The 23838-nt window shown below is 53.0% G+C and overlaps 5 protein-coding genes across 6 annotated transcripts; 1 reads left to right on the forward strand and 4 right to left on the reverse strand.

Moving 5' to 3' along the window:
• Positions 1 to 586: 586 nt before the first annotated feature.
• Positions 587 to 1827, reverse strand: J3458_014377 (uncharacterized protein; the record flags this gene model as incomplete). Its single annotated transcript, XM_007812669.2, has 2 exons — positions 587 to 1594; positions 1666 to 1827. 2 exons carry the CDS (start codon positions 1825 to 1827, stop codon positions 587 to 589), a joined length of 1170 nt encoding a protein of 389 aa, XP_007810860.2.
• Positions 1577 to 4942, reverse strand: J3458_014378 (uncharacterized protein). Its single transcript, XM_066120522.1, has 3 exons — positions 3556 to 4942; positions 2888 to 3404; positions 1577 to 2828 (listed from the first exon to the last, which is right to left on the reverse strand). Exons 1-3 carry the CDS (start codon positions 3720 to 3722, stop codon positions 2154 to 2156), a joined length of 1359 nt encoding a protein of 452 aa, XP_065974355.1. The 5' UTR covers positions 3723 to 4942; the 3' UTR covers positions 1577 to 2153.
• Positions 4943 to 8631: 3689 nt separating this feature from the next.
• J3458_014379 (uncharacterized protein) lies at positions 8632 to 10564 on the reverse strand (the record flags this gene model as incomplete). The annotated part of the gene is made up of 3 exons (XM_007812671.2): positions 8632 to 9583; positions 9662 to 10070; positions 10135 to 10564. The coding sequence occupies 3 exons, from the start codon at positions 10562 to 10564 to the stop codon at positions 8632 to 8634; spliced, it is 1791 nt and encodes a 596-aa protein (XP_007810862.2).
• A 3597-nt stretch (positions 10565 to 14161) lies between these two features.
• Positions 14162 to 17243, reverse strand: J3458_014380 (uncharacterized protein). Its single transcript, XM_007812672.2, has 4 exons — positions 16925 to 17243; positions 16501 to 16868; positions 15854 to 16421; positions 14162 to 15796 (listed from the first exon to the last, which is right to left on the reverse strand). Exons 2-4 carry the CDS (start codon positions 16565 to 16567, stop codon positions 14593 to 14595), a joined length of 1839 nt encoding a protein of 612 aa, XP_007810863.1. The 5' UTR covers positions 16568 to 16868; positions 16925 to 17243; the 3' UTR covers positions 14162 to 14592.
• Positions 17244 to 19657: 2414 nt separating this feature from the next.
• Positions 19658 to 23810, forward strand: J3458_014381 (uncharacterized protein). 2 transcript variants are annotated; one of them, XM_007812673.2, is made up of 3 exons: positions 19658 to 20641; positions 20735 to 21123; positions 21185 to 23810. In XM_007812673.2, exons 2-3 carry the CDS (start codon positions 20828 to 20830, stop codon positions 23223 to 23225), a joined length of 2337 nt encoding a protein of 778 aa, XP_007810864.2. In that variant the 5' UTR covers positions 19658 to 20641; positions 20735 to 20827; the 3' UTR covers positions 23226 to 23810. The 2 variants fall into 2 exon arrangements, with proteins under 2 accessions (XP_007810864.2, XP_065974356.1); XM_066120523.1 differs by having other exon boundaries at positions 20735 to 23810.
• Positions 23811 to 23838: the final 28 nt, after the last annotated feature.

A 23838-nucleotide genomic window follows, 5' to 3' on the forward strand; every position in this document is an offset into this window, starting at 1 on the left:
TGGGATTTATTGGCGACAGCGACGACTGGGCAAGGCCGACGGCAGCCCTACCAGCTTGAGAATATCGCTTTTATATTCGTCCTATTGAGCGGTTTGTCGCGAAAAGCATGTCACCGGGGGCAGTCATTGGAGGCTGGGGCATTTGCCCGGTGCGATTGTGCGATTGTAGTCTGCAGCACCAGACGCCACGATGGCCTGCCGCGACTTGGTGTAAATCGAGCCGGGGCGTACCAAGCAGTTTTATCCAGCTACTCCCAGTTCAGCCACTGTCCTCTCCGGTAATATCAGTAGCCCTGCAAGTATAGACCTTTGGGCGTTGAGTTGGACCCCTGCCTAGAGACACAAGCACAACCATAATCACCACCAACGCCTTTGGCATTCTATACCACGTTCCCCCTTGACCCCTATAAGTCGAATATACCAGCAACCCCCGTCTTTCCAATCCGTCCACAGTGTCAACATCGTCATTCTTGCTTCGCGTGACCCTCGGACGAGCCCCGGTCCAGTTCAACCCCGTACCAAACACACAATACACCTCCCATATACACCCGCTCTCACATCTCACGCACCACCAGACCCCTTCCCATCACCACTTCTGCAGCACGTACCTCCTCTCCTCGCCGTCCTCGGCACCACTCGCAAACATATTCTCCAAAAACTCCAAATCGGCCAACGCCTCCCGCGCACTCTGCAGCGGCACAACCACGCCCCTGCCGTCCAGGATACTGCCCGCCCAAGCATCCACCTCCTCCCTCACGCCGCTCGTCCGCTCAAACCTCGTCTCGGCCTTGCTCCCGTCCTCCCCCGTCACCGTCACCACGTCCCCGTCGGACCTGACGACGCCCCTCTCGCAGGCAACCTCCCACTCGAACGCGCTCATCAGCGACCCCGCAGAGTGGAAGTAGGTGCCCGTGGCGCCGGACTCGGTCCTGACAATGGCCGTGACGGTGTCAATCGGCGCGAGGTGGCTGCGCGTCAGGGCCGTAAACGCCCTCACCGACGCGGGCGCGTCCCCCTCGCCCCGGAGGAACAGGCGCGTGGCGGCGGCGTGGTGCACGCCCCCGTCGAGCAGGAACCCGCCCTGGTAGGCCGGCGACGCGCGCCAGCTCGTCCCGTAGTACTTGTTGTCCGGGCGCACGAGGCCCGCGACCCGGACGGAGAAGTGGGTGACCCTGCCGAGGGCGCGGGCCTGCCCGGCGGCGTGCAGGAGCCGCGGGACGAAGCGGAAGTTCTCGGCGACGGCGAGGATGGGCTTCCCGCCGTCGCCGCCGCCGCCGGGGAGGCTGTCGTGGAACGAGATGAGGGCCTGCGCCGTGGCCACGTCCTTGGCGATGGGCTTCTCGGCGAGCACGTGTTTGCCCGCGGCGAGGGCGGCCTGCACGTACGAGGGCTGGGAGGCGATGGGCAGCGCGACGATGACGGCCCGGACGTCCTGCCGCCGGAGGAGGTCGGCGTAGTTGCTGCCGGGGGCGTCGTCCGAGTACAGGTCGGGCCTGGGCGCGTCTTTGATCTGCGAGGCCGTCTCTCGGGCCGACTTGAGCGACCGCGAGTAGAGGGCTTTGAGGTCGAGCTTGGCGTTTCCCAGGACGGCGGGCTGGTTGCCATGCGTCAGTTTTTGCGGATGAGGTGGACGTGGGTGGTTTGGGAGTGAGTGAGTGAGCTTACGAGATGCTCGGCCTTGACGAAGAGGCCGCTGCCGATGATGGCGACGCCAATGGGTTGCGTCATGATGGGGTTCCGGATATCTTGTCTACAGCTTTGATGAGTGGCTTCTTGGGCTGTGGGTGAATTCGGGTGCATGAATTTGATCCGGGGGCTATGAAGCATCCAGATCCGCGATGCGTGGGGGAGGTCACATGAAACCTGTTGTTTTAGGCTGATCTGGAGTGATCAGTTATTTATTCTACTTGCCTGATTTGGTGGGTCCGCAAGCCGGCCGTGGGTACAATTCAGTTCTCATGCAAGGCCTCGGCAAGTGACTCATCGAGAAACGCTTTGGAACTCATCTGACAAGAAATGGTGCAACATTGAAAAAATAGTTGGATATCCTAGTTTAAAAGAATCTCTACATCTCCATTTGGAGACTGTATCTGTAACCCCAAACGCCGCGCACCCAAAGACTGTATGATTTGCCAAACTCCCTTTACATGAAACTATTGTGTATGGTGTTGATGAGGCTGAAACAAAGGCTGATGCTGTAATGGATGATGAGTGGGTATAGAATGATAGTCTTGTGGTATTGGATAATGTTGTTGTTGTTGCTGTTGCTGCTGCTGTTGTTGGTCGTAATTCCGTTGTATCTGGGCCGTCGACTGCAAAACCAGATACCCCGGTCCCAACATTGGGTGAGGTGCATATTGGTAGGTCATTGTGTCGAGCTCTCTGGGAGCCAGGATGACGGGCTGTGGAGCGGCAAGTTCGTGATATTGCCATGGCGGTACGTGCTGAGGGACGTACCAGGCTGGTAGCATCTGCGTTGGATGTGCATATTCTTTGTAGGGGTATAACGCGTGAGAATAGGCGGCAGTACCGGGTGTCATAACTGGCGAGGGTCTGTTGGTCGTCGATACCATAGTAGACGTCATTGTCGACTCGCTGCTTGCCATCCAGGGCTGATGGGTCGCCCATATTCCCCTTTTCCTCCGCATACCAATGACAAGAAGCACCATGAACTGCACCAGCCGGATCCACGTGTTGCCGAGAGCATCCACAAGATTCCACCATGGAGGACTGGCTCCTGTCGGAAGAAGCCACCGCGCATAAAGGGTGAGGAAAAACGTCCACCGGACAAAATCCAAGACGGTAATGGTAAGGTAGAGAATTGCGGCCTGGCAGCATTGAGTTAGCGTGTCGCATCCCTCGCGCATCGAGGCAAGCAAGCACTTACCTGACGAGTGAGCACACGAGCCTTGTGCTTGTGCATCACAAAAGAGGCATATCCGACCTGGAAGAGGGAGATGATCCACGAGGAGGTATAAAACGAGGCCCCCAGTTTCCCGACAACCTTTAATGACTGAGTGAGCTGAGCGTAGCTCGAATTGCTTTCTGAGCCGTTCCAGTATGCCACCCAAGATGCCGTCGGTTGTCCAAAGTATGCAAGGGCGAAAGCGAAGAGAATGGTGGCGGCAACGTACGCCGTGTGCCGTAACCTGGTCTGGTACTTGGATGATTTTCGATTCAGCGAGTGCATGAGTCCGTTTCCAAGCTCGATGAAAATAATGACAAACAGAATATCGACGAGATGCTCAAACAAGTTGCCGGTGAAGCTGAGATATCGCTCAGATCGAATTACATTACTTATCTCATCGTGCGTGTGATTGGCTGTATCGTAATAGCCAGCAGCATTTTGCCACGAGTCGAGAATTGAATTGAGGGCGTCGGCTGCAATAATACAGCTGAGGGAGCTGTCTTGTATTAGCCGTGTCCATGGCAAGCAATATTCGCACCATAACGCCAGCTACGAAACAGCTACAACCGACAGCATGTGCTGGTTTTGATACAAGACTCGGATGCTCGTTGAGAATATGCCGGATTTGACAGCCAAGACGGACTTACACTATTAAGAATGGATGGCAGGCCTTTAGCCAGATAAACGCTCGGCGAGAAGGATCCCCTCGACTTCGTGCAAGGAACAATGTCATCAAACCCACCAATATGACGGGTATTATAACGAAGCCTGAGACTCCCAAATGGACCAGAGTCCATAGTTGAGCATCCGTCATGACGATGGCAATTCGGCGTGGTTATAGATTGGAAGTGTTGTACTTGGCGCCAAGTAACCAACACATGGCAGGCATGGACCAGCAGCCGTGGGTGAAGGATGGGGGTTATTGCCGACCTCACAGAACGGGGTAAAGTAAAGTATTAAGAGAATTTACTCCGCAATAAGGCACGTATTGATTGTGCAGCAATATCGAACGAGAGGGAAGAAAAGGCAAGGGAGAGAGATTAGCTATAGGAACTAGCTAGCTTGGAAAGCCAGGACGGAGAAGGACAAATAAGAGGAGGACGAGCCGGTATGGGCGGGTGTGAAGAGAATGGAAAACCCGGGCGGGCCATTGCCAAAAGGGAAACGGCAAGAGGCAAGAAAATGGAATTCTGGAGCAAGGCGAGTTCGTTTCTAGGACAGACGAAAGTGAAGTGAGACAAGTCTGGGGGGTGGTGGAGTTTATGGGACAAGTCGAGTTGAGTCCCTCGTCGGTGTCAGTTGGTTGTGCTTTGATCGAGCTTCCCACACAATCCGTGGCTACTCAATTGTTTGGGGAAAGCTATTCGACTGGGTGGCGCAAGTTGCGGGCAGAAATGGACCAGGATGTCCCGTCACGTCGCGGCGCCATTGGTTGGTTGGTTGTGTGAGCATCATTTGCGAGAGCATGCCTCAAGAGGGTCCATGTCTTAGTTGCGAATTTGCACGTCCCAACGAGCGTCTGAGAAAGTACGTAGTAGAAGAAAACAAACCCGAAAGGCCAAAGGAGACAGAGACCGACAATAGAGGAGAGGGGGGTTCGGCGCGTCAACAACATGTTTGACACGCACCGAGGTTGCTGTCGTCCTCCAAGGCGGTGGCCATCCGAGTCATAACACGGCACCTTCGAACGTACACCCGGCTGTATAACATTTTGTCCACTTCTCGGGCAGTTTCGCTGGCTCTGCGGGTAATACGCAATAGTGTTGCACTGCATGACACCAATCTCCTGCGGTTTGGGGTCGAGACAGGCGACAATGATTGACGGTGATATTGATGCAAGCACGATCGGGAGACGGACGGTGTGGTACGGGGCACAAGCCAAAAAGCTTGGCGGAGGTGTCGGACGGCCCTTGCAGGACTTGCAGACGAGACGCGACGATCATGACGACGATGGAAGCGCGGGTGCGAGGCCCGAGGCAACGTGTCCGAGACGAGGCTTATTCGAGGTGAGGTTTCCCGGCGCTCAAGCGAAAGTTTCAAGTTTCAAGTTCCACATTGCATCCGCCAAGCAACATCAGACTGCGGAGTAGATACTCTGTGCCATATCGGATGGCTCCTTCCCAATGCTATCTCAGAGCGGGGGACCTGGGCATCTCTGGTCCAAGATGGGAAGCAGCACGGCCAGAAGCGGACAGGTGTGAGGAGTGCCTTCCCAAGGTTATCTGAGCAAGCAAGCAGGCATCCAGGAACGTCGCCATCTGTCCCACGCCAAAGCAACTTCTCCGTTCAACGGCAAGTCTTTTGGCAGCAAAGCGTCCGTCGTGCCCGCTGTGCACGCAGCAGGGATGAAAGACGGCTGGGGGCCCGAAGCGGTCATGGCGGCCCCGTCGCTTCTGTTGACAGCTGGTCGAGGCCGGGCCATCAGATATCAGATCGAGGGGTGGCCAAGAAAAGGGACTAATTCATAGCCAATGCCGCCCATTGTCGAGACTACTCCGTACAACAGCAATGCTTTACAGGACAATACAGGTATACATGACAACAGTTACGGGCGTTGTTGACAACATGGCTGGCTGCCTCGCTCTAGTACTTACTCTGGTACGAAGTACTACTCCTCTGCATTAAATTGTGCACCCCCTGCCGACTGCCGAGCAGGGGTCCCGACTCACCTCCAAAATGTTTGATCATGTTTCTTCTTCTCCCCCCGTCAATGATTGAATCGCACGACTTGACTCTCAAATCGACGTCAAAGTGGCAAGCACAAGCGGCCTGGCATCATTTGCCGTGCGTTCCAAGGCGTCTGATGGTGGCCCAGCCGCAATCCATTTTGACACATGTCTCTAGCCGCCTCACGCGCCATCTCAGTCCCGCGCGCCCTTTCCCACAGTAGCCTGCGTCGTCATTGATGCGGTTCGGTGTGCTTGGGGCTGAACCGCCCGTCTGACTGCAGCTTTCACGGGGCATGCCGGGTAGGATAGAGGAGACGGGAGCCTGCATGACATGTATGTGCCCTCAGACGCCGTGCATCGTCCTGACGCTGTTTGTTTGTTTCCTGTCGTCTTCATGTTTTCAATATTTGGCAGTCGTGGCTTGCTGATGGTTGGCCCGAGATGCCTTGCCCCCGCGTGCAACTTCATTCTGTACAAGACATGCTCTTCCATTCCAGAGAGAGGACGGTTCCCACCGACCACGCCGACCACGCCGTCGAAAAGACGGTTTGCTCAATCTTGACTGTATCTGGAAATAATTGCCATGGCTCCACGATAGTTTGCGCTCCAGAATGGGGTATAAGGTGTGTGTCCGTGAGGTGAAGCGGTTGGGGCCAAGCCCGGCTGTTCTGCTGCCTGGGGTACCCTGAGGACTCGTGGGACTCGTCAAACACGGGATTCATATCATGTTGCCCATCACTGGGGCTGAATCGATGCATAACAGTATGCGTCTTGCCGTGCCGGATCTACTCCAAGGGCCTAAACACCAACCTAGGCCACAAGTATTCGAGCTAGATGGATTTCTGGGGCACTACTCCGGCCGGGGCGGCCGTGCTCTCGTAGATCAGGGCGGTGCCATGGTCGCATCGTCACAATGATACTACTAGGCGAAAGCCAAGATATAATTGTCCGCGAGTAGTCGGCTAGCCACAAAGCGAATCCCTCTATCCAGCAGCGGTGGTTATTTTGGCGCGGCTAGAACACACAGTTAACTAGAAATAGTTGTAATAGAAAGCCATGTTCGCACCAACGAGCTACCCTGTACCTCGAACAATTTGGGTCTTTCCAATCTCTTCAATCAAACCCAGTATATGCATCGCTTGCCGTCATGGACATAATACCTCTTCATATGTCTTTGTCCGTAAAATATTCCACGTCGTAGCACATTATTCGGAGTTGGTCCTGGTCCTGCCCCCCCTCGCTAGGTTCAACGGTACTCGGCGTTGCATCGTGAACAAATCGCCCACAAACAGCGCAGCCGTCAAGCCAGCTCCTCGAACCGATACAGCTGCTCGATACACATCCTCACCGCGGCCGCCACGGCGTCATCGCCATCCAGGTCCCTTCTCCGCAGGGCCCTGGCAACGCCGCTCCCGAACCGCCGCAGCGGCAGCCCGTCTACCTCTCTCGTTCTCGCTCGCCGCAGCGGCGACACGCACCTCGTCCGCGGCGGGAACGGCGCCATGATGGTGAAGGTGTCTTGGTTTGCTATCCAGCAATTGCTGACGGCCGGTGGGAAAAGTATAAATCGTGACTGGCCTCCCTGGTGGAGCGGTAAGAATATGACGGATTGTGCTCTTTTCCTTGGGAATCGTCAACGGCCCGGGGGGAAGCATCCAATCGTGAACTGGTCTCTGGTGGCAACTATTGCTTGGAAAGTGCTTTTCAAGAGGCCTGGGTCGGTGATGAATCGAACTAAAACTCGTGGGAACGTGGATGGATTCTCAAGGGCTGGTATACAACTCATGGATCCCTGATAGGCCAATGCGGTCTATATGTCGATTTTGGCCAGCCGGCGCGGGGAAGGGCACAGGGCGACGCGCGACAGCGTGGCACTGCATGCAGCTTTGCCTGCATATGCCGATGAGAGGATGTGAGAGGATGTGGGAGGACATGTCGCTGGCTATTGGTTCGTCCTCGTGCGTCTTCGCCAAGGGCCGCGGGTGAATGGTGGGATCCATGGATGGCTGCCAATGCGGTTTTGCTTGCTGCTGTCGCACTTTATGCTGCCGGACTGACGTGGCGATCCGTCCGTGGATGCAACATCTGCGACTTTTATAAGTGGCTCGTCCGTCCACTTGGTCGGTCAAGGCCTGGAGGAGCAACTCGATGGAAATCGCCGCTGCTCTGACTCCACGTCTTCAAATGGAAACACATGCTCCTTCAAGGCGCAGGAACGGCTCCCAAGCTCAAGAATGCGAGAATGATGCTAGAAAGGCCTCGTAGCGACCTCTGTCCGCCACTATTTCCCGACTCAGACAAAAGCCTTGCCGTCTAATTTCGCTTCCACGTCCGCCTGGGCCTATTGGCGTCCATGGGGCTTCCCGACTGGTCTGCCTGGCCGTCCCAATCTTGCCTGAAGAATGGCTCCGTGTGACTGTCCTGCTCTTCAGACTGGCACGGCATACCATGTTGCATCATATACTCGTCGACAAAGGACACTCATGTGCCTTTTATGCTCCCCTGGAGTTTCAACTAGTTCACCTCCCCTCATTGGTGTTATAATAAAGTGTTTGGCCGCATACAAGTAGCCAGCCAGCCACCTTCGGTGAATGTCAAGTACACACCGCAAACATGATGAGGGCACAAGACAAAAATGAAGCTCTTCGCGTTACATTATGGAACTCGGCATTCTGCCCATGGCTGTGTTGGCACGCCCAGCCTATTTGGCTCGCTAATAAAATATGGCTGCAGAGAAAAGTCAGTTTCGACGGCGCGAAAATTGCGCATCGACGTGCATGCGGCAGCTGAACACCGAACTGATCAACCGTTGGTGTACACATCCAATCGCACAACATACTGTTTCGCATGGCGAAGAGCAAGTGCAGCATCTGGCGCTGTAGTTAAAAGCCGGCGAGGGGGAGGGACCATGAAATGGCCATGTCCTTGGTACAAACGCTGATGACAAGATGGCCGGGGCTAAAGACAATCCTGAGACTGTCAGTCAAGCCACTGCCCAGATACCAAAATGAGATATCCAATTGTGAACGCCTCCCAATAGCTCCATGCCAGCACTTAATCCTCGATCTCCGCTTCCCCAGCCTGGTTCTCATATCGATGGTCCGGCAAATCCGGCATATTTTCTTTGAATGCAAATCCAAAATCTTCAATGGCCTTTTCGCCTCCAAAAGCGCCGCTCACTGCTCCAGTGGGTTTGGTTTCCCTGCCCTTTCGCAGCCAAGCCTGCACCTTCAATGCCGCAGACGCAATGTCAGCGGCAACATGCCAGTTCTCAGTGCCCATGTACGTAAACGTCGTTACTGTCAATGTCTTGACCATTCTCGCATGGATCGTGGCGTGGCACAGCGGCGCAATCGCAATGTTCATCCATGCATAGATGCCGCTCAACGATGACCACCTATCCAGCCCAGCCGCCCATGCAAAGCTCCAAATACGAATGAATTCCGTTTCACTACACACCTCCCGAGTAGGAACCCTTTCCAAAATAGCCCTAGCCCAGATCAGAGCCGTCAGTCGAACACAAAGATACACCATATCAGGCGGATCATCAGACGACCTGCCCCCAACAGAATCTGCGACAGACACGCTCCTTGATGACGTCGCTGGATCGTCAAACTCCTCTCGCTTTCGCTTTTGGCCTGGGGACATGTCAGATGCAAGATCACGACCACCATCAGACTCTAAGACGACTTGATCGGGCAGCTGCCCCAGGTAAGCAACCATTGATGCTGCCATAAGGTGAATCGTGCTCAGCTGTGCATCACCTGCATCATCCGGTAGCTCGATAACTGCCTGCAGCAGCTGGCGCATGCCGTCCAGAATTTCCGCGGTGGTTACGTGCAGTCGAAGCGAAGACGATGGAATTAGGAATGGCGGACAATTAAAGAGAAACGGTGAGTTGAAATTTACTTGCAGTGGCACTCGAAAAGGGTCATCGAATTCGAATCCAGGTTGGCCAAACATGACAGGTTCCGTATCGTGACATAGAGCAATCACAGCATCATTGCTAGGAAATGTGGGTCAGCATTTCTTTTGACTTACTGTTTTGCGTATAATATTCTTGCAAAGGCGTAGTGCAACTCACAGCAGTGCAATTTTGCTGGTAAAGCCTTCCATGCCGAGGTTCTGACAACCTCCCCGAAGTTGGATCATCTTTTTGAAACCCGTCATGTGAGCATGCAATTCTTCAGTGCTGCTCCAGTACCACGACGTCAGGATCAGTTGCATGACTGCAAGCATGGCCGAGTCGCTCGTGCACAATGTTGGAGAGCTAATGTACTCATTGAGCATCTGCGCCGTTGTGGCCCTGTGAATGTGGAGAAGAACTTTTGGTAATCGACCAGTCTCGTGGAGGAAACTTGCCGTGGTACAAAGAACTATATGCAGAACAAGCCGATCCTGGATCGAATATGGAATCCAGTGCTTCATGAATCGATTCTTTGGCCGCGGACTCCCATCCAGCGAGGCTTTGAATCGACTCAAGAGTTGAAGATCTGTCGTGAAGTGTCAGCCGGATATAATGCAAGCCACCCCTTGTGGCCTGGTGCCAAGACGTACGAGTTCGGACAAGTTCCTTGTTCATTTTTGTTGGCGCCATGGGTAGACGCTGCATCTGGTCTTCAAAGCTCGAGATGTTCTTGCCTGGTTGATCCCTTGCGTGCAATGCCCGGATCAATTGCTTGCCATCAATCTCCCATTCGTCCTGAACAATGCGGTTTGCAACACGTAATCGAGTTTGCATAATGTACTGGACCAACTCGATGAGGTTCCGATCTTTCAAAAGCCCTGACTTGTCTCGAAACTTCATCATGAAAGGTTTTCCCCCGGACCACGGTTCATCCTCCATTGAGTAAACTGGTTGCTCGCGGTGAATAAGACGGTATCGCTGAGGCAGCGCCTTTGTCTGTATGCCAAACGCGTTATCATACGCATCTCCCAAGTCCAGCCTACCCTCAACATCGAGAATGGCATCATGGACCGAGTCCATATCAAGGTGAGAATATAAGCCTCCAGCGCCGGCCTGCTGGGTGTTTTCTTTAGAGCCTGGAGGGCTCGACCATGTTCTATGTGAGAATTTTATTGTTAACACTTACTTGCCCCGGTATATATGTCGAAATATCCCTGCCTGGCCAGCTAGTCTGCAATGAGTGGATGCGATTGAACAGGGGTATCGGAGACCATCTTCATCAGTCATGGACCATGCTGTGCCGGGTGGAGTTGAAAGGGTTTCCTCGATTCCGTACCTTTTGACCTTGACGACGCCATACTCGCAAGTGGGTTGGGGGAAACGGCGGGCACAGTTGGTGCAAGGGTGAGTCAGTGAGCACTATTATGTATACAGGACATTAGCAATCCGCGGCTCGTTTTGGAGTTGCTTTACTATTGACAAAATTTGGGTGGAAGCCAAGCACGCCTGAAGCAGCTTGTTGTAAACACAGGCTGCAAAAGTTGAAACTGTCTGTCAATGGCTGGAAGCAGGAGTTGCAGGCGCTTTGCAAAAGCAACGGCTATGCCGGAAAATGGACCCGAGATGTGGTTGAAACGAGAGCTTTGGGCATGCTTAAGGTCATAGAGTATCAATGGTCTCCATGTATCGCTGAACCCTGTAGCCTATGGCAGCGGCTGACTTCAAGATCGGACCTGAAGCCGCTGAACAGCCGAAGACCCTGTCAAATCGTAGTGAAATGCCCAAACTAGGGATGGTATCATGTGCCAAACCCAGGTGTACGTCAAACTTTGAAGCGGCAGATCGCCCTCACATAAGCGGTAACCCAACACAGGCAAACCAGCGGCTTCGTCACTTGGCAACAAATCATACTAACCTTTTGTTTCCTCCGCCGACACTCTTTGCATGCCGAAGGGTATCTCGTCTTAAATACCAAGCCACGCTCCTGCGTCCCGGAGACGGGCTGAGCTTCACGTTCTGTCGGAGGCGAACCGGATGGCGTGTGTGGGTGCGGCTGAGCCCCGTGCATCTGCAAGCTTTCGGAAGCCATGTTCTCTATCCACTTGGGTGTAGTGAACGGTTACCAAAGACTCGGAACGCGCCAAGGCGCTGCGACGTGGAAGCGACGGCCAGAAGCCCCAGTTGCAAGCGTTTCCGAAGCCCTGGCTGAGGGTTGATGCTATATGAGTCGTGCTGCCACGCGACCGGCTGAACGGAGAACCACTGTCCAGCTAAAGCACGTAGATAGGGCTGAGGGTGTGGATACAACTAGGCTACGCGCTGTGTCGGATAGTCGGAGATGCTCGGAGGACGCGTGTGTGAAAGCAAGAGGACTGGATTCGTCTTAATTTCTGCGCGTAAAGATGCCTCTGTGCAAGATGCGGAGAAGGGCAAACGCTGAGTGGAAAAATTACCAGCAAGACAAACAGCCGGTGGAGCCTTTTTAAGAGACTTGAGGATCGGGCAGGCCAAGCACAAGTAACGGCAAAAGAGTGAGCCAAAGGGGTAGCGAATGGACCACTGGGAGGCGAGAGTGAGAAGACCAAGTTTTCTTGACTGGTCCTCAAGCTCTCTCCCAAGAGCCGGAGCACTCGTGTTCAGTTGAGGCTCTGGCCAAATGGTTCTGACAGGCGGGAGCCAAGCTGAAGTGGTCCGTTTCGTTGCCAACAAGCCAGTTGACTGGGCACCTGCGCGTCCTTTGCTGCAAGGTCAAGCCAAGGGACGAATGAGAAGCAGGATAACCAGTCGAGGGCGAGAAGGAGCCGACGAGCGAACGGGCGAGTGTGAATGAGGGGTTGGCGGTAATATGTGACGGATGGATCGAGCCGGGGAGTGGACCGGTCGAGCGGTTGGTCTTGTTCTTGACCCTTGATCGGAAGCGGGAACCTTGCAAGTCATCCAAATTGCAATGTATAAGTAAGGAGTAGTCACGAAGAAAAGAGAGTGCGTAGTTGAGAAAACGAGGCTTCAAGTTCGAACTTTAGCAGGTGATGTGGACAACACGCGCTTCGTACAATCCTACAACATGCATTAAGGAAGGAAGGAGTGCACAAACCATTCAGGATGCTCCTTCCGTCCATCCTGCCAGGCTTTTGCGCTCTATTCCCCTCCGTAATGACGTTGAGGATTCTGATTTCCGTTTCCATTCTGCATTTCACCTGTGTACCAACAGGAGACCAACGACCAAGAGAAAAACAACGACAGCACAGCGCAACACAAAACCCACATGTCCCCCGTCAGCGTGGTATCATGCCAGTAGACCTTTGTGCTACCAGAGCTTGCATCCTATCTATGGCATCATCTGCATCGGGCATGGTGCCAACCTGGGATACGATGCCCGCAAGCGTCCTCCGCGGGTATCAGTCACTGGCAGAACTCTCTAATATCGCAACAGATGCTGCAATACGCACGAAAAAATACGAGACGAAAAGGGCTGAGAGGTTCGAAAATGCTGCATATGAATTTCCGTCTAAATCCTACAGCGTAGATTCCGTGGACAGTTCTGTATGAAAGCCATCAATGATGCCAGCTTCAAATACTCGAATCTGTCACATCGTTATTTTCCCGGGAATATGCGCGCCTTTCCGCCTTTCCGCCTTTCATCACCGTTTGATATTGCATTTTAAAGCCCGGAGTCGTCCAAAGTGTATCGACTGGATTCGTCCATAAATTGTACCCCGGATTGTCCTTTGGAAACCGGGCATCTGCCGACAAGGAATTAGCCCAAGAAACAAGCTCTCGTACATTGTGATCCCGACAATCGACTTACCAGTTCCCTTTCCTGTGTGCTGTACCAAGAGGGTATGGAGGTGACAACTCAAGGAGTATCTAGAAGTAAAACAAATATCCTTGCTAAGAAACTTTACACATTCTTTCTGGCAGGCCGGTATCATTAACAGACGCCTACGGGCCTAGCCAGAGCCTGATTCTCACGGATTTTTTTTTCTTTGGCTGCTTAGCAGAGGGCAAATCCACCACATCTCGGCGCCTGCGTACCCGATCAATATTCAACATGTTAAGTTACTTTTGGAATATGCTGCAGTCCATCGGTGGCGGTGGTGCTACCTTCAGAACCGAGACCGAGGCCCAAATTCTTAGTGTGGTTGATTACGGCTTCCGGTCTTATTAAACTCTTTGAGTGCTTGTCACCGTCATTTGCAATGCGCGGTCATCATATTTATTCACAAGGCTATTGGATACGGACTGGCACATGTGCAAGCAGGTCATCAACCCCAGCACATGTTCCACAGTCCGAACCATTACATGGCCTTTGACCTCCAAAGGCAGCGCCAAATGCATTGGCTTGAGCAGTTTTGGCTATTCCATCGAGGTACACAGCGTCGGGCAATCGTCCTTATTGGCCGATTCAAATCTCGCCCAGTAGCCGAATCCTTAATCGCCGATCATTGAAAATGATCGTACGGGACGGATCTGCGATTCTCTGCTGGCCAGAGTACGTAAGTCGCGCCGTGCTGCTTGCCGCCGGTAGCTTGGTAGGTACTGAGAAGCCTAGAACAGTTAAAACGGCGTTATTTTATGCGGGTTGCCAAATGTAAGCACCCTGTACGCAAGCCATCAGCTGCGGTGTTAGTGGCTCTACATGGGAGCATTCATGCAAAGCATCAATTATCCAGCAATCGGAAGTTTCAATCGTATCTTAACCGCCTAATTTACATAATGGCCCACCACATTTTGAACGGAGCAAATGATTGTGTTGTCCAATTATATCTCCCCGCGAAAGGGCCTTGATTCGCACATATCCCAACTCTATCCACCCAAAACAACAATAATACCTCCTCAGCCAGCCCATGCCCAATGCGTATATACACGGAAAGATGATTATAATAGATCCTACTTAAAGAACAAAACGACTTGTGGTATTGGTGGAAACAAGATCCAAGACGAGCCGTAAGAAAACAGACACTGAAATCCCAGTAACAATTCCAGTATTACTGCACCAAACGCCGACGCGATGGCATCGAATTGCGTGACAGCAGCGACGGAGACAATCATTATCTTTTCTCCGTTTGCACTCATTTTGCCTCAAAGCTGTATTCCCTTAGAATTGATTAGTGCGCTCGGTATTCAGGTTTTCGAGCCATATTCACAGGCGGTGGTGGTTCATCGTCGTCCACGGGATATGGCGGGATAGATGCTGATGATACCCGAGTGGTTGGTGGCTGTGGCTGACGATGGCGGTTATTGCTATCTGGCAGGGGTGTCTTGGGCGGTAGGGGAGGCGGCTCAATCCGAGTTGGTGGTACTGCGAATTGCTGCGGCGGAGGTTGAGCATGCTCGTCTGGACCCATAATGGCGATTTTGTCCGAATGTGTGGCGTTTTGATATTGATTCGGGGATGGCGATGATACCACGAGGCGGTCTGGATCATCTGGAATAGGCGATGCTTGCCCTGGTCGAGAGCTCCCCGTGCTCGGACGGACTCGATCATGTGAACTGCGTGGAGATCCTAGCTGGTTTGAGCCAATATGTAGACTGTCGGGACTGGAGTCGAACGATGAGCGGCTTGGAGGGCTGAGAGGAGCAATCGGTTCGTCTCCGGGCAACTCTACGGCAAGCGGCATTTCAAAGTTGGTTGCCGACGTAGACTTGACAAGTTCTGGAATGCCTTGCTGGGCTCGCTCCCACCTGATTTTGGCCTTGAGAATCTTGGCTAGCTTGCTGGTGATGCCGTGAATCATCTTCTGTTCCGCTTCGCGAGCCATGTATCGGCGTGTGCTAGTGCTGATATCTCCCAACCTGTGCCACTCATTCATGCCGAATTCGCCGACACCAACTTCAACGTTGAGACGATAATAATTCTCGATATTGACACCCCGCTTCGTAAGGTGTTCCCTTACCATATATTCGTGGATCTTTTCGCATCCTTCGATTTTTGAAATGAGCCGTCTTCGAGCTTCTGCAAACTCCCCAAGGAACCCTTCGTACCACACATGTTGATTCGAGTCACTCGACTTCGGCCGCCGTCCGGTTCCAACACTGACAAAGACTCCAATCTCACGGCCTGGCCACTCGTTGATCACTGCTTCATCCAATGCGTCGGGCGCTGGGTTGAAGGTCCCCACGCCGTCATCGTGGAAAATAGATTGCCCAATACGTATGGGCTTGAATGCCAGGCCAATCGCGCTAGTCGCGCGTCCAGCTTGCCAAATCTTGCAATCGAATTCGGGCGGCGGCTCGCGTCGTGAATCATATGAGCGCAACAAGGCTGGTGGTGCGTTGCGTGGAGATCCTTGGTAGATGGCAGTTACGGCTCTAAGCCAAGTCAGTTGGACAAGTTAACCAGATAAACAGTTTTATTCACCAACTCACGTTTTTGTTCGTGTTTCCCGCGCATCATATAGTCTTGCATGTGGATTTCCATATCTTGAGTTGAAGGCAGGTCGCGATGCCATTTGGGCCGATGGACTGCGAGCACTGAAGCTGACAGTACTAGCATTGCTGGGATTGCGCCGAGGTGAAGCGCTCGAGTATTGCGCAGCGTTAAGTGGACTGACAAGGTCATAGGCTTCCTGACCGTCATTTCCTTCCTTCTCGTAGATGGTGTGTTCTTGAACAGCCTGCTGTATCGCTTCCTCAAGCTTGCTAGCTTTGAATAGCGTCGATCGATAGGGGATGCCAGCAATAGTCTTGTCTGTCTCAAAGACAACTCTTGTCATCCGTACATATAATTCTTTGCATGTTTCCAGATCCAGGCGCAGTCGACCAAGCATCAGAGCGATCAACCCGCCAGTTCCGGTGCCGACGATTAGGTCAAAATGGTCGCAGGGCTTCGGGATCTCATGACGACGGGGGGCTCGGCCTTCAACTTCGACAAACGTTCTATGCATGAGCTCTTGTACAATAATGAGCATAGAGTAGCCGCGCACGCCTCCTCCATCTATAGCATGATTAGTGTGGTGTTTTGTTTTTTTAAAAAAAAAGTGATACGCTGGAGTCTAAGCAGAAGAAAAACCAACCTAGGGAGAGCACGCGCAACGGCGGGCCCTTGGTGGTGTCCTTCCGACGGACGCCGTAAGCATCCATAGCGGGACTGCTCAGATCAGGAATTTCTCAAAAATTGAGTAATGGAAAAGAGTCTGGGCGGTATCGTGAATCTGCCTTTAGGCGAAGCAGCGCTGGCGCGTGTTGCGAGAGTGGCTCTGATATGCGGATGGCCGGTTATCAGCCGTGCCTGGCTGTTGGGAGTATGTTCAAAGTGAGAGCAGAGCGCAAAACAAATTCAGTCGGGGGCGCAAAGATGCCGCGGTGCCGTGACGTAACGTAGAGAGAGAGGCAGAGCAGAGATTCCCGCTTGTCGGCAAAGGGCAGAGGCGGGCGGGGTGGGCTCAGATGCTCTTGTCAGCGGGGCAAGTTCTGCAGCGCCACTCGGCCCAGACTAACCTAGAACAAAGGACGGACCTGCCCGTTGTTAGTGGCCCCTGTCGCCGAACTTGGAATTTGGTCGTGCAACTGGTGACGCAGCCTTGTTGCTGGAATGGAAGGTCTGGAAAGGCTGTAATCAATATCTTGACGATGCTGTGAGAAGGTTGTGATGATGGAAATGGCTAGCGAGGGAGAGCCATCGGAGGTTCAAGATTCTTGGGCAGGCGCGGAACCTTGTCATGGCAAGAGCTACCCGATAACCCCCGCGCGTGACGCAGCATACGAGGCTTGGCTTGAGGCTGTCGTGCCGGCCCTGGGCAAACCTGCAGAGTATCCGAAGTGTTCGATGAAACAATGTCCCCTCACGCACGAGAGTCGCGGCGACAGATCATGCGAGATTTATTACATGGTACGACCTGCAACCAGAGAGGCTGTGCCCTTGCTATCGAACAGGAACGAAGCCCAACCTTCATCTCTGGGCGATTTGGTTTGTAACCTACCCTGTATACCAAGCAGAGAGGCCACCAGCGGATGGAATAATCGCCAAGGCACCACCCTAATTTATTTAGAGCAGCCTGGTATGAAAATCAGGAAATCAGGAACACTAAACAAGATACCAGTGGGGTCTGGTCCTCTTGTTCGTGTTTTTGGATCCCAACAGGATGGCCAGAGCATGTACTCTGTACGGACGCGTTCTTGTACAATAAACATCACAAGAGCCTATCGCAGGGCCAAGTTGTCATCAGCTTTGTTTCAACTCTTGGCAGTTCTTGATGCAACGCTTCGGATGTTCCCTCAACCACACGCATTGCTCTTCGCAGTCTGGTGACCACGTCCGCGGTTTTGGATCTTGTCTTGGCTGCCAGGATTATGCTACAAGCTGTCATCGCAAGGCCGTGACGATACCCATAGCCGATTGGCTGTTGCCAAATTTTCTCCTTGTTGCTTGTTTTCATCTGACAACTTTCAGTGGTTCGGACAGTCTCCGCTTGCACATGGTTGGCTATGTCTCGCCACAGGGGTGATGACGGTGCTGAATGCATTCCCCAAGGATATCCCAGCAGATACAAAACCTACCCAACTTGCCATGTCAAGCTACAATTAACTTAATCTGTTGGATGTTTCCATTAGCTCAAAGGGTTTTATAATGGGCCTATTTCCTCCATCTTATCCGTGTCCTGGTGCCTGTCCAGATCGACGTCTCAAAACGTTTGCTCAAGTTTTGCCTGGATATGCCCATCACTGTACAATAGTGACGACACACGACGCCTCGAACAGTATGTAGAATATCGAGCCCATGATTAAAATCAATCCATTTCATCATGCTGCGGTACAAGGCTTGTAGGTGGCTTTACCATATCATAGTCTATCTATCTGGGCATCCTGGTCCTCACACAGGCTCACCGCCTTGGGCTCTCGGGTGCCTGTATCGTTTTGTTGTTGGGTTGCGGCAACCTTTGTTCAATGAGGCTGTCGTTGGGCACCAGGATGACCAGAAAACGGGTGCTCGATCGACAGCGAAGTGCCGACCCTGGGAAGAGCCATGTACTCTGTACTCCGTACACCAGTTGAAAGTAGGAGAGCACGCGGGTAGCAGAAAACACGAGACACTCACCACTCACTTACATAGACAGAGTATCTCCTGTTTTCGGCCACCCCATTGGAGAGGTGATTTGCGTTGCAAGCCAACAAATGCATGGCGTTCAAACAGCTGGTCGATGCTTTCTGCACCCATTTCATTGTCTCGGCTGGCCGCTGCCTAGAGGCTATTGATGCCAGCGACCCAACCAAATAACAACAATCTTTTGGTTAATTGGGCATTCTGGTTGTGCCAGATCTGCGGGTATGCCGTGGACACGGTGTATTTGGGCCCCCGAAGCAATACTATACGCAATTGGTTGCCTTGACGGCTAGGTTGAATGCGTCAACCCCGGGCCTTCTGGATGATGTTCGAATGGTGAGACAGAGCATAGCGTCTCTGTCACTGGCCGCACGGGTCAGTACGGGGAACAAGGCGCATCAGCAAGTTGGCCTTGAACTGCATACTAGAGTAGTAGGACGGCAACGTTGGCTGAGACGAGGCAAGGGGTACAATGCCTCGTTGTCGGCTGCGGATCTTGTTGTTGCTCAAGTCGGGCTGAGCTGAGCTGGAGAGTTCAGTACGGAGTACTCCGTAGATGGCATTGACAATTCTGCAGGTCTGGATGCGTGGGAGCACCAATGGCGCAAGACGTCAGATGCAGAGGTAGATTGCCAATGATGTTTGGGGAACATGTTTGCTCAACGTTTGATCGGTCTGCTAGCTTCGAACTTTAGAGCGGCAACGTCAAGATGTGTAGTAGTCCAGGAAATGGCGCATGGAAAACAAGCGACGATGAAGGCAGCACTCACTCAGCCGTTTGGTAGTTATTTTCAAGTTTCATTGGTTTACGCATTCCAGGTGAAGACGGTCCAAGGTCAAACGGGTGCAGATGTTTGGCTAGGCCCCACAGTCCCACGGCTGCGTTCAAAGCTTCAATGTTGGCTTGCCCGGCTGGACCACTCAACAGCCTCGGCTATGGGCCAATGGCAGCGCATAGGCCCCCCAACACTAGAGGCCTAGAGGCACCGTTACATTGAGGAGAGAAGATTCAGCGCGTTTTGCGCCTGGTGGCTGCTGCTGCTCCAGCGGAGCCTGCCTCTACCTCTGCCTCTACCTCTGCCTCCAGATGTCAACGGTCCATGTCTGCTTCTGCGCCTCCAGTCTGCGTGCTCTGGGCTGTTGTTGACGGGGGTCGTCGGTTGATATTTGTCGTTTGCCTTCTGGTCCGCCAACGAGATCTGCGCGCTGTTTTTGGCTTCAAGCTTGGTGATGACAAGGTCCGGTGGACCAGGCCGACTATTTGCAAGCACACAAGCGAGCAATCAATCAATCAATCAATCAATTAAGCAAGCAGGCCTCGCATGTCCACGACGGCCACGCCAGCTCTCCACGCAGCCTCCAAGTCCTCTCTCTCGCTCGAACCCACTCCTTCAGCCAGCTCACGCCCTTTTGCTGCCATTCTTTGCTCTGTTTTCTGCTCTGCTCCTCAGCTCAGCTCATGCTGAAATGCCCTTGACCGTTTTAGTGGCAGCCTCGTCCACAGCCTGTCGACTTTGCCCTCATCTGCAGCCTCGAAACCCACTCCCTCTCCCCTCTTTCTTTTCTCTCGCTGGCCAATTCTCCCGGCGCAGGCTTCGAGGCCAATCAATGGAACTGCTGGCAGCCTTCTTGTTCTCTCTCTGGTCCGCTGCTGCGCTGTCCGGCCTTGTGCCGTCTTTTCGTGGCTAATCAGGCCAGTTCCGCCTTGTGCTGGCCCTCAGTGCCACCGTTGACCCGTTCCGTCCGCCTCTTCATCGCATTGCACCGACACCAACCAACTTGCTCCACCTTGTTTGGTCCTCTCTACGACGGCTCTTTCGTACTCTTTTTATTTCCCTCTCTTGTTTTCTTTTCCCTTTGTCGCCAATTGCGCTTCGCCAATTCTACTGCCGCCGTCTCCGCGGCTCATCTGTCCATGGAACCGACTACAAAAAAGAGGAAGTTGGCTCCAAAGGTCCACGCTTCGCCGGCCGCCAATCCTCCGCCTGCTGTGCCTGGTACTGCCTCTGGTTCTACTACAGCTACAACTACGGCCTACGGCCACGGCCGCAGCTACGACTGCTGCTGTTGCTGCCGCTGTTGCTGCCACTGCCCAGTACACCCACGAACCATCGGTGAGCTGTGAAACACCTCCGCCATTCTGGAATACTGCCCAGTTTCCTTTCTTCACCATGCTTGCGGCACAACCTAGCTAACACGATGCCCAGCTGTCACAGAGTCAGCATTATACAGCCCACGATGTGCCGCTTTCCGAACGACAGGACTTTGAGTCCTTTGCCCGACACCTCCAAGATGCTGCCATGTTGATTCAGCGCCAAACCGAAAAACCGCCTTATGGAGATGTTTCTGTTTTGCTCTTGAGCTGGGAGGAGGATCATTCTGTGGATGACGACGTCGTCGCCTTCGAGCAAGTATTGCAGAACACATACAACTACGCCACTCAACGATGGCAAATCCCCACTGTACCAAACCCGAGTATCAAACTTGGTGTGCAAATGGCATCATTTCTTGAGAATGCTCGGCCGAACCACCTATTGATAATATACTATGCGGGACATGGCTATGTTGGTGTCGATGGTCATTTGTACTGGGCTTGGTGAGTCTCGTTGAGCTGGCTATGGCGTAACCGTGGCAATGTCTGACTATTTGATGCACAGCAATGGCCGTGAAGATGCTGCTAAGCTCAAGTGGGACGGAGTCAGATGTTTGTTCGAAGATGCACAGTCCGATATTCTTCTGCTACTGGACTCCTGTGCGACAGCTGATCCCCCAACCGCAGGCAGTCATGGCATAAAACAGGGCATCGCCGCTTTCACTCCTGAACACGGCTCAAGGGAACAGGGAAGCCACTCCTTTACAGCTAATCTAATTGAAGCTCTGCAAAAACTGCACAATGGACGACCCTTTAGCGTCAATCGGCTCTACGAGGAAGTTGTGGCACAGAGGCAGCTCCAAAATGCACAAGCTAGCAGACCTCTGAACCACACGCCGGGCGCGCCTGTGCAAGGCCAATTACCGCTGTTATTCACCCTGACACCTGGTCAAAGTCAGCATCTCATTGTGGCGCCTTTGCCGTCGCGGCACACTGGGCCAACTCAAAACGGCGGTGAAGCATCTGACGGCCAGGCCTATCGAGCACGCGAGGATCACCTCATTGATCCGGAGTCTGTGGCAGACATCCGATTTGACGAAGCTCGCATATTGGTTTGCACGACATTTGTTGGCGATGCGAGTACCGATATGTCATATTTCAGTCAGTGGCTCCAAAATACGCCACCACTTGGGTCCAAGATTTCGGTAGAGGGAATGTTTTTAGGCCCGCCAACGATGCTACTCATTTCCATGCCCCGTTCAATATGGGATGTTGTGCAGCACGACAAAGTGTGTTGCCTCCTTGGAAACGTGAGCTCCCACAATATGCTCCATCTGTATGAAAGACTGGTCGGGCCCGGCGGCGTTCGTCCATCTGCAAAGGAGGTTGAGGACGGCAGAATATTGTTGGAGGCGAGAGAACTGGCGGCTGGTACACCTGCGAGGGTAGCACACCGGGTCGCTGAACGCCACGACCACCTTTACCGCTCCTCTGCCCCTCGGGATCACCCTGAATTGGTGCCGCAGAGCAGCTCCTCGCAGGCACCTTTTAGCCTCGGGACTCAAAAGCCCAAGGACGATGTGGAAGACTCGGCGGAAATGCAGGAAGCAGCAGAGCAACTCAAGGCACTGAGTCATGTGCGCCAACGAAGCAACGAGGCGCTCCCAGTGGCGGAAAGAATCCGAACCAACTTGCCTGGTGGGTTGTCCAACGAGACGCCTCGATTGCCTCAAGGCACAAGCGACGTCGCGGTTGATGATTCAGCAATGTTGATGGATATTAAGATGACACCTAATTCAAAATCAAAGGGTCCTCGGCGATCCGTCTTTAAGCAAGAGTATCGATGCAATCACTGTAGTCATGCCCCATTTAAAGACTCGTCGTCTCTTCGCAAGCATGTTGCCGCTGCGCACACGAGACCATTCCCTTGCGCATTTTCCTTTGCCGGCTGTACCAGTACCTTTGGGTCCAAGAACGAGTGGAAGCGGCATATTGCCTCCCAGCATCTCTGCTTACAGTATTATCGCTGTTCTGCTTGCCCGCAGACGGCAGCAGAAGGCAAGGGCAATGAATTCAACAGAAAGGACCTCTTTACGCAGCATTTGCGGCGAATGCATGCCCCGTTCCAGATCAAACGAGCGATATCGCAAGGAGACGGGCAGTTACAGTCAGATTGGGATGCACAGGTCAAGGATATGCAACAATCGTGCTTAGTCACACGACGCCAACCACCGCAACGAGCAGCATGTCCAAAACCAGACTGCCGAAAGGAGTTTGACGGAGCGAATGCATGGGATGAATGGACAGAGCACGTAGGACGCCACATGGAAAAGGGAGAAGGGCCGGTTCTTGGAGCGGATGGGCTACTGGCGCAGTGGGCTTTGGACGAAGGAATTATCGAACCCAAGGGCGATGGGGAGTACCGATTATGCACCACTAACGGACTGCTCGGGTCATCGCAAGGCAGTTCGGGGCCAGTGGTAGATCGAAAGGACTCAATGATGACGTCGTTTACCACCGATTCATCGCAGCTGGTGGACACATTGATGGCGGATTCGAAGCCGGGCGATGGCGAGGTCGATACCAGCCAGGCTACCGTTGTGTAGGGTATGCTCAACTTGGTGTGGCAGAATTCACTATGGAGCGGCACATATACAATCATTGCGAAAGCGCGGACCAAAAAAGAAAAAAAAGAAAATCCATGCCGAAAACAGGATAACGACGTTACGAAGCCACGACTCATTTATCATTTTATACAACATGACATATCTGGGGTTTGGGGAACACAAAATATTTACTTGTTGGTACTTGGGCCGGTGATTTGCTGCAATGGAACCTTGTTTTGTTCATGGGCGTCAAGCCAAAAGTCGACGGGGTGGGGAGGCGTTTATTTCTATTTTCATTTTTCGTTTTTACGACAACTTGGAGTGCATTTTTTATTTCGCTTCCAAAAGGGCTAGGCCGGAATATGCAAGACTTGTGGTCTTGGCATCGGAACGGTGATATGGCTGGTGTTGCGATGTGGGAAAAGGGAATCATGATGTACAATAGGAGTGACGGTACCCGGGATTAGTGAATACATGTCTACACGCTAAAGTGGCGGCGTCAACAGCGGTGCGCATATGCTAGATGTTGAATTCCCTGGGATTTGGAAAGTTCGGCCATCTCGATGTGACTGAGCTACGCAAAGACGCAAAATGGCGCTGATGGGAATTGAAT

This window comes from Metarhizium acridum (assembly GCF_019434415.1).
Source record: "Metarhizium acridum strain ARSEF 324 chromosome Unknown scaffold_320, whole genome shotgun sequence".
NCBI lineage: Eukaryota > Fungi > Ascomycota > Sordariomycetes > Hypocreales > Clavicipitaceae > Metarhizium > Metarhizium acridum.

Coding starts and splice junctions, on each gene's coding strand:
- J3458_014378 (XM_066120522.1), bottom strand. CDS start 3,722: ATGACGGATGCTCAACTATGGACTCTGGTCCATTTGGGAGTCTCAGGC. Junction 3,405..3,555: donor TGCCATCCATTCTTAATAGT/GTAAGTCCGTCT, acceptor AATACAAGACAG/CTCCCTCAGCTGTATTATTG. Junction 2,829..2,887: donor CTCGTGTGCTCACTCGTCAG/GTAAGTGCTTGC, acceptor CAATGCTGCCAG/GCCGCAATTCTCTACCTTAC.
- J3458_014380 (XM_007812672.2), bottom strand. CDS start 16,567: ATGGATGCTTACGGCGTCCGTCGGAAGGACACCACCAAGGGCCCGCCG. Junction 16,422..16,500: donor GTTGCGCGTGCTCTCCCTAG/GTTGGTTTTTCT, acceptor ATCATGCTATAG/ATGGAGGAGGCGTGCGCGGC. Junction 15,797..15,853: donor CGGGAAACACGAACAAAAAC/GTGAGTTGGTGA, acceptor GACTTGGCTTAG/AGCCGTAACTGCCATCTACC.
- J3458_014381 (XM_007812673.2), top strand. CDS start 20,828: ATGTTGATTCAGCGCCAAACCGAAAAACCGCCTTATGGAGATGTTTCT. Junction 21,124..21,184: donor GGTCATTTGTACTGGGCTTG/GTGAGTCTCGTT, acceptor TTTGATGCACAG/CAATGGCCGTGAAGATGCTG.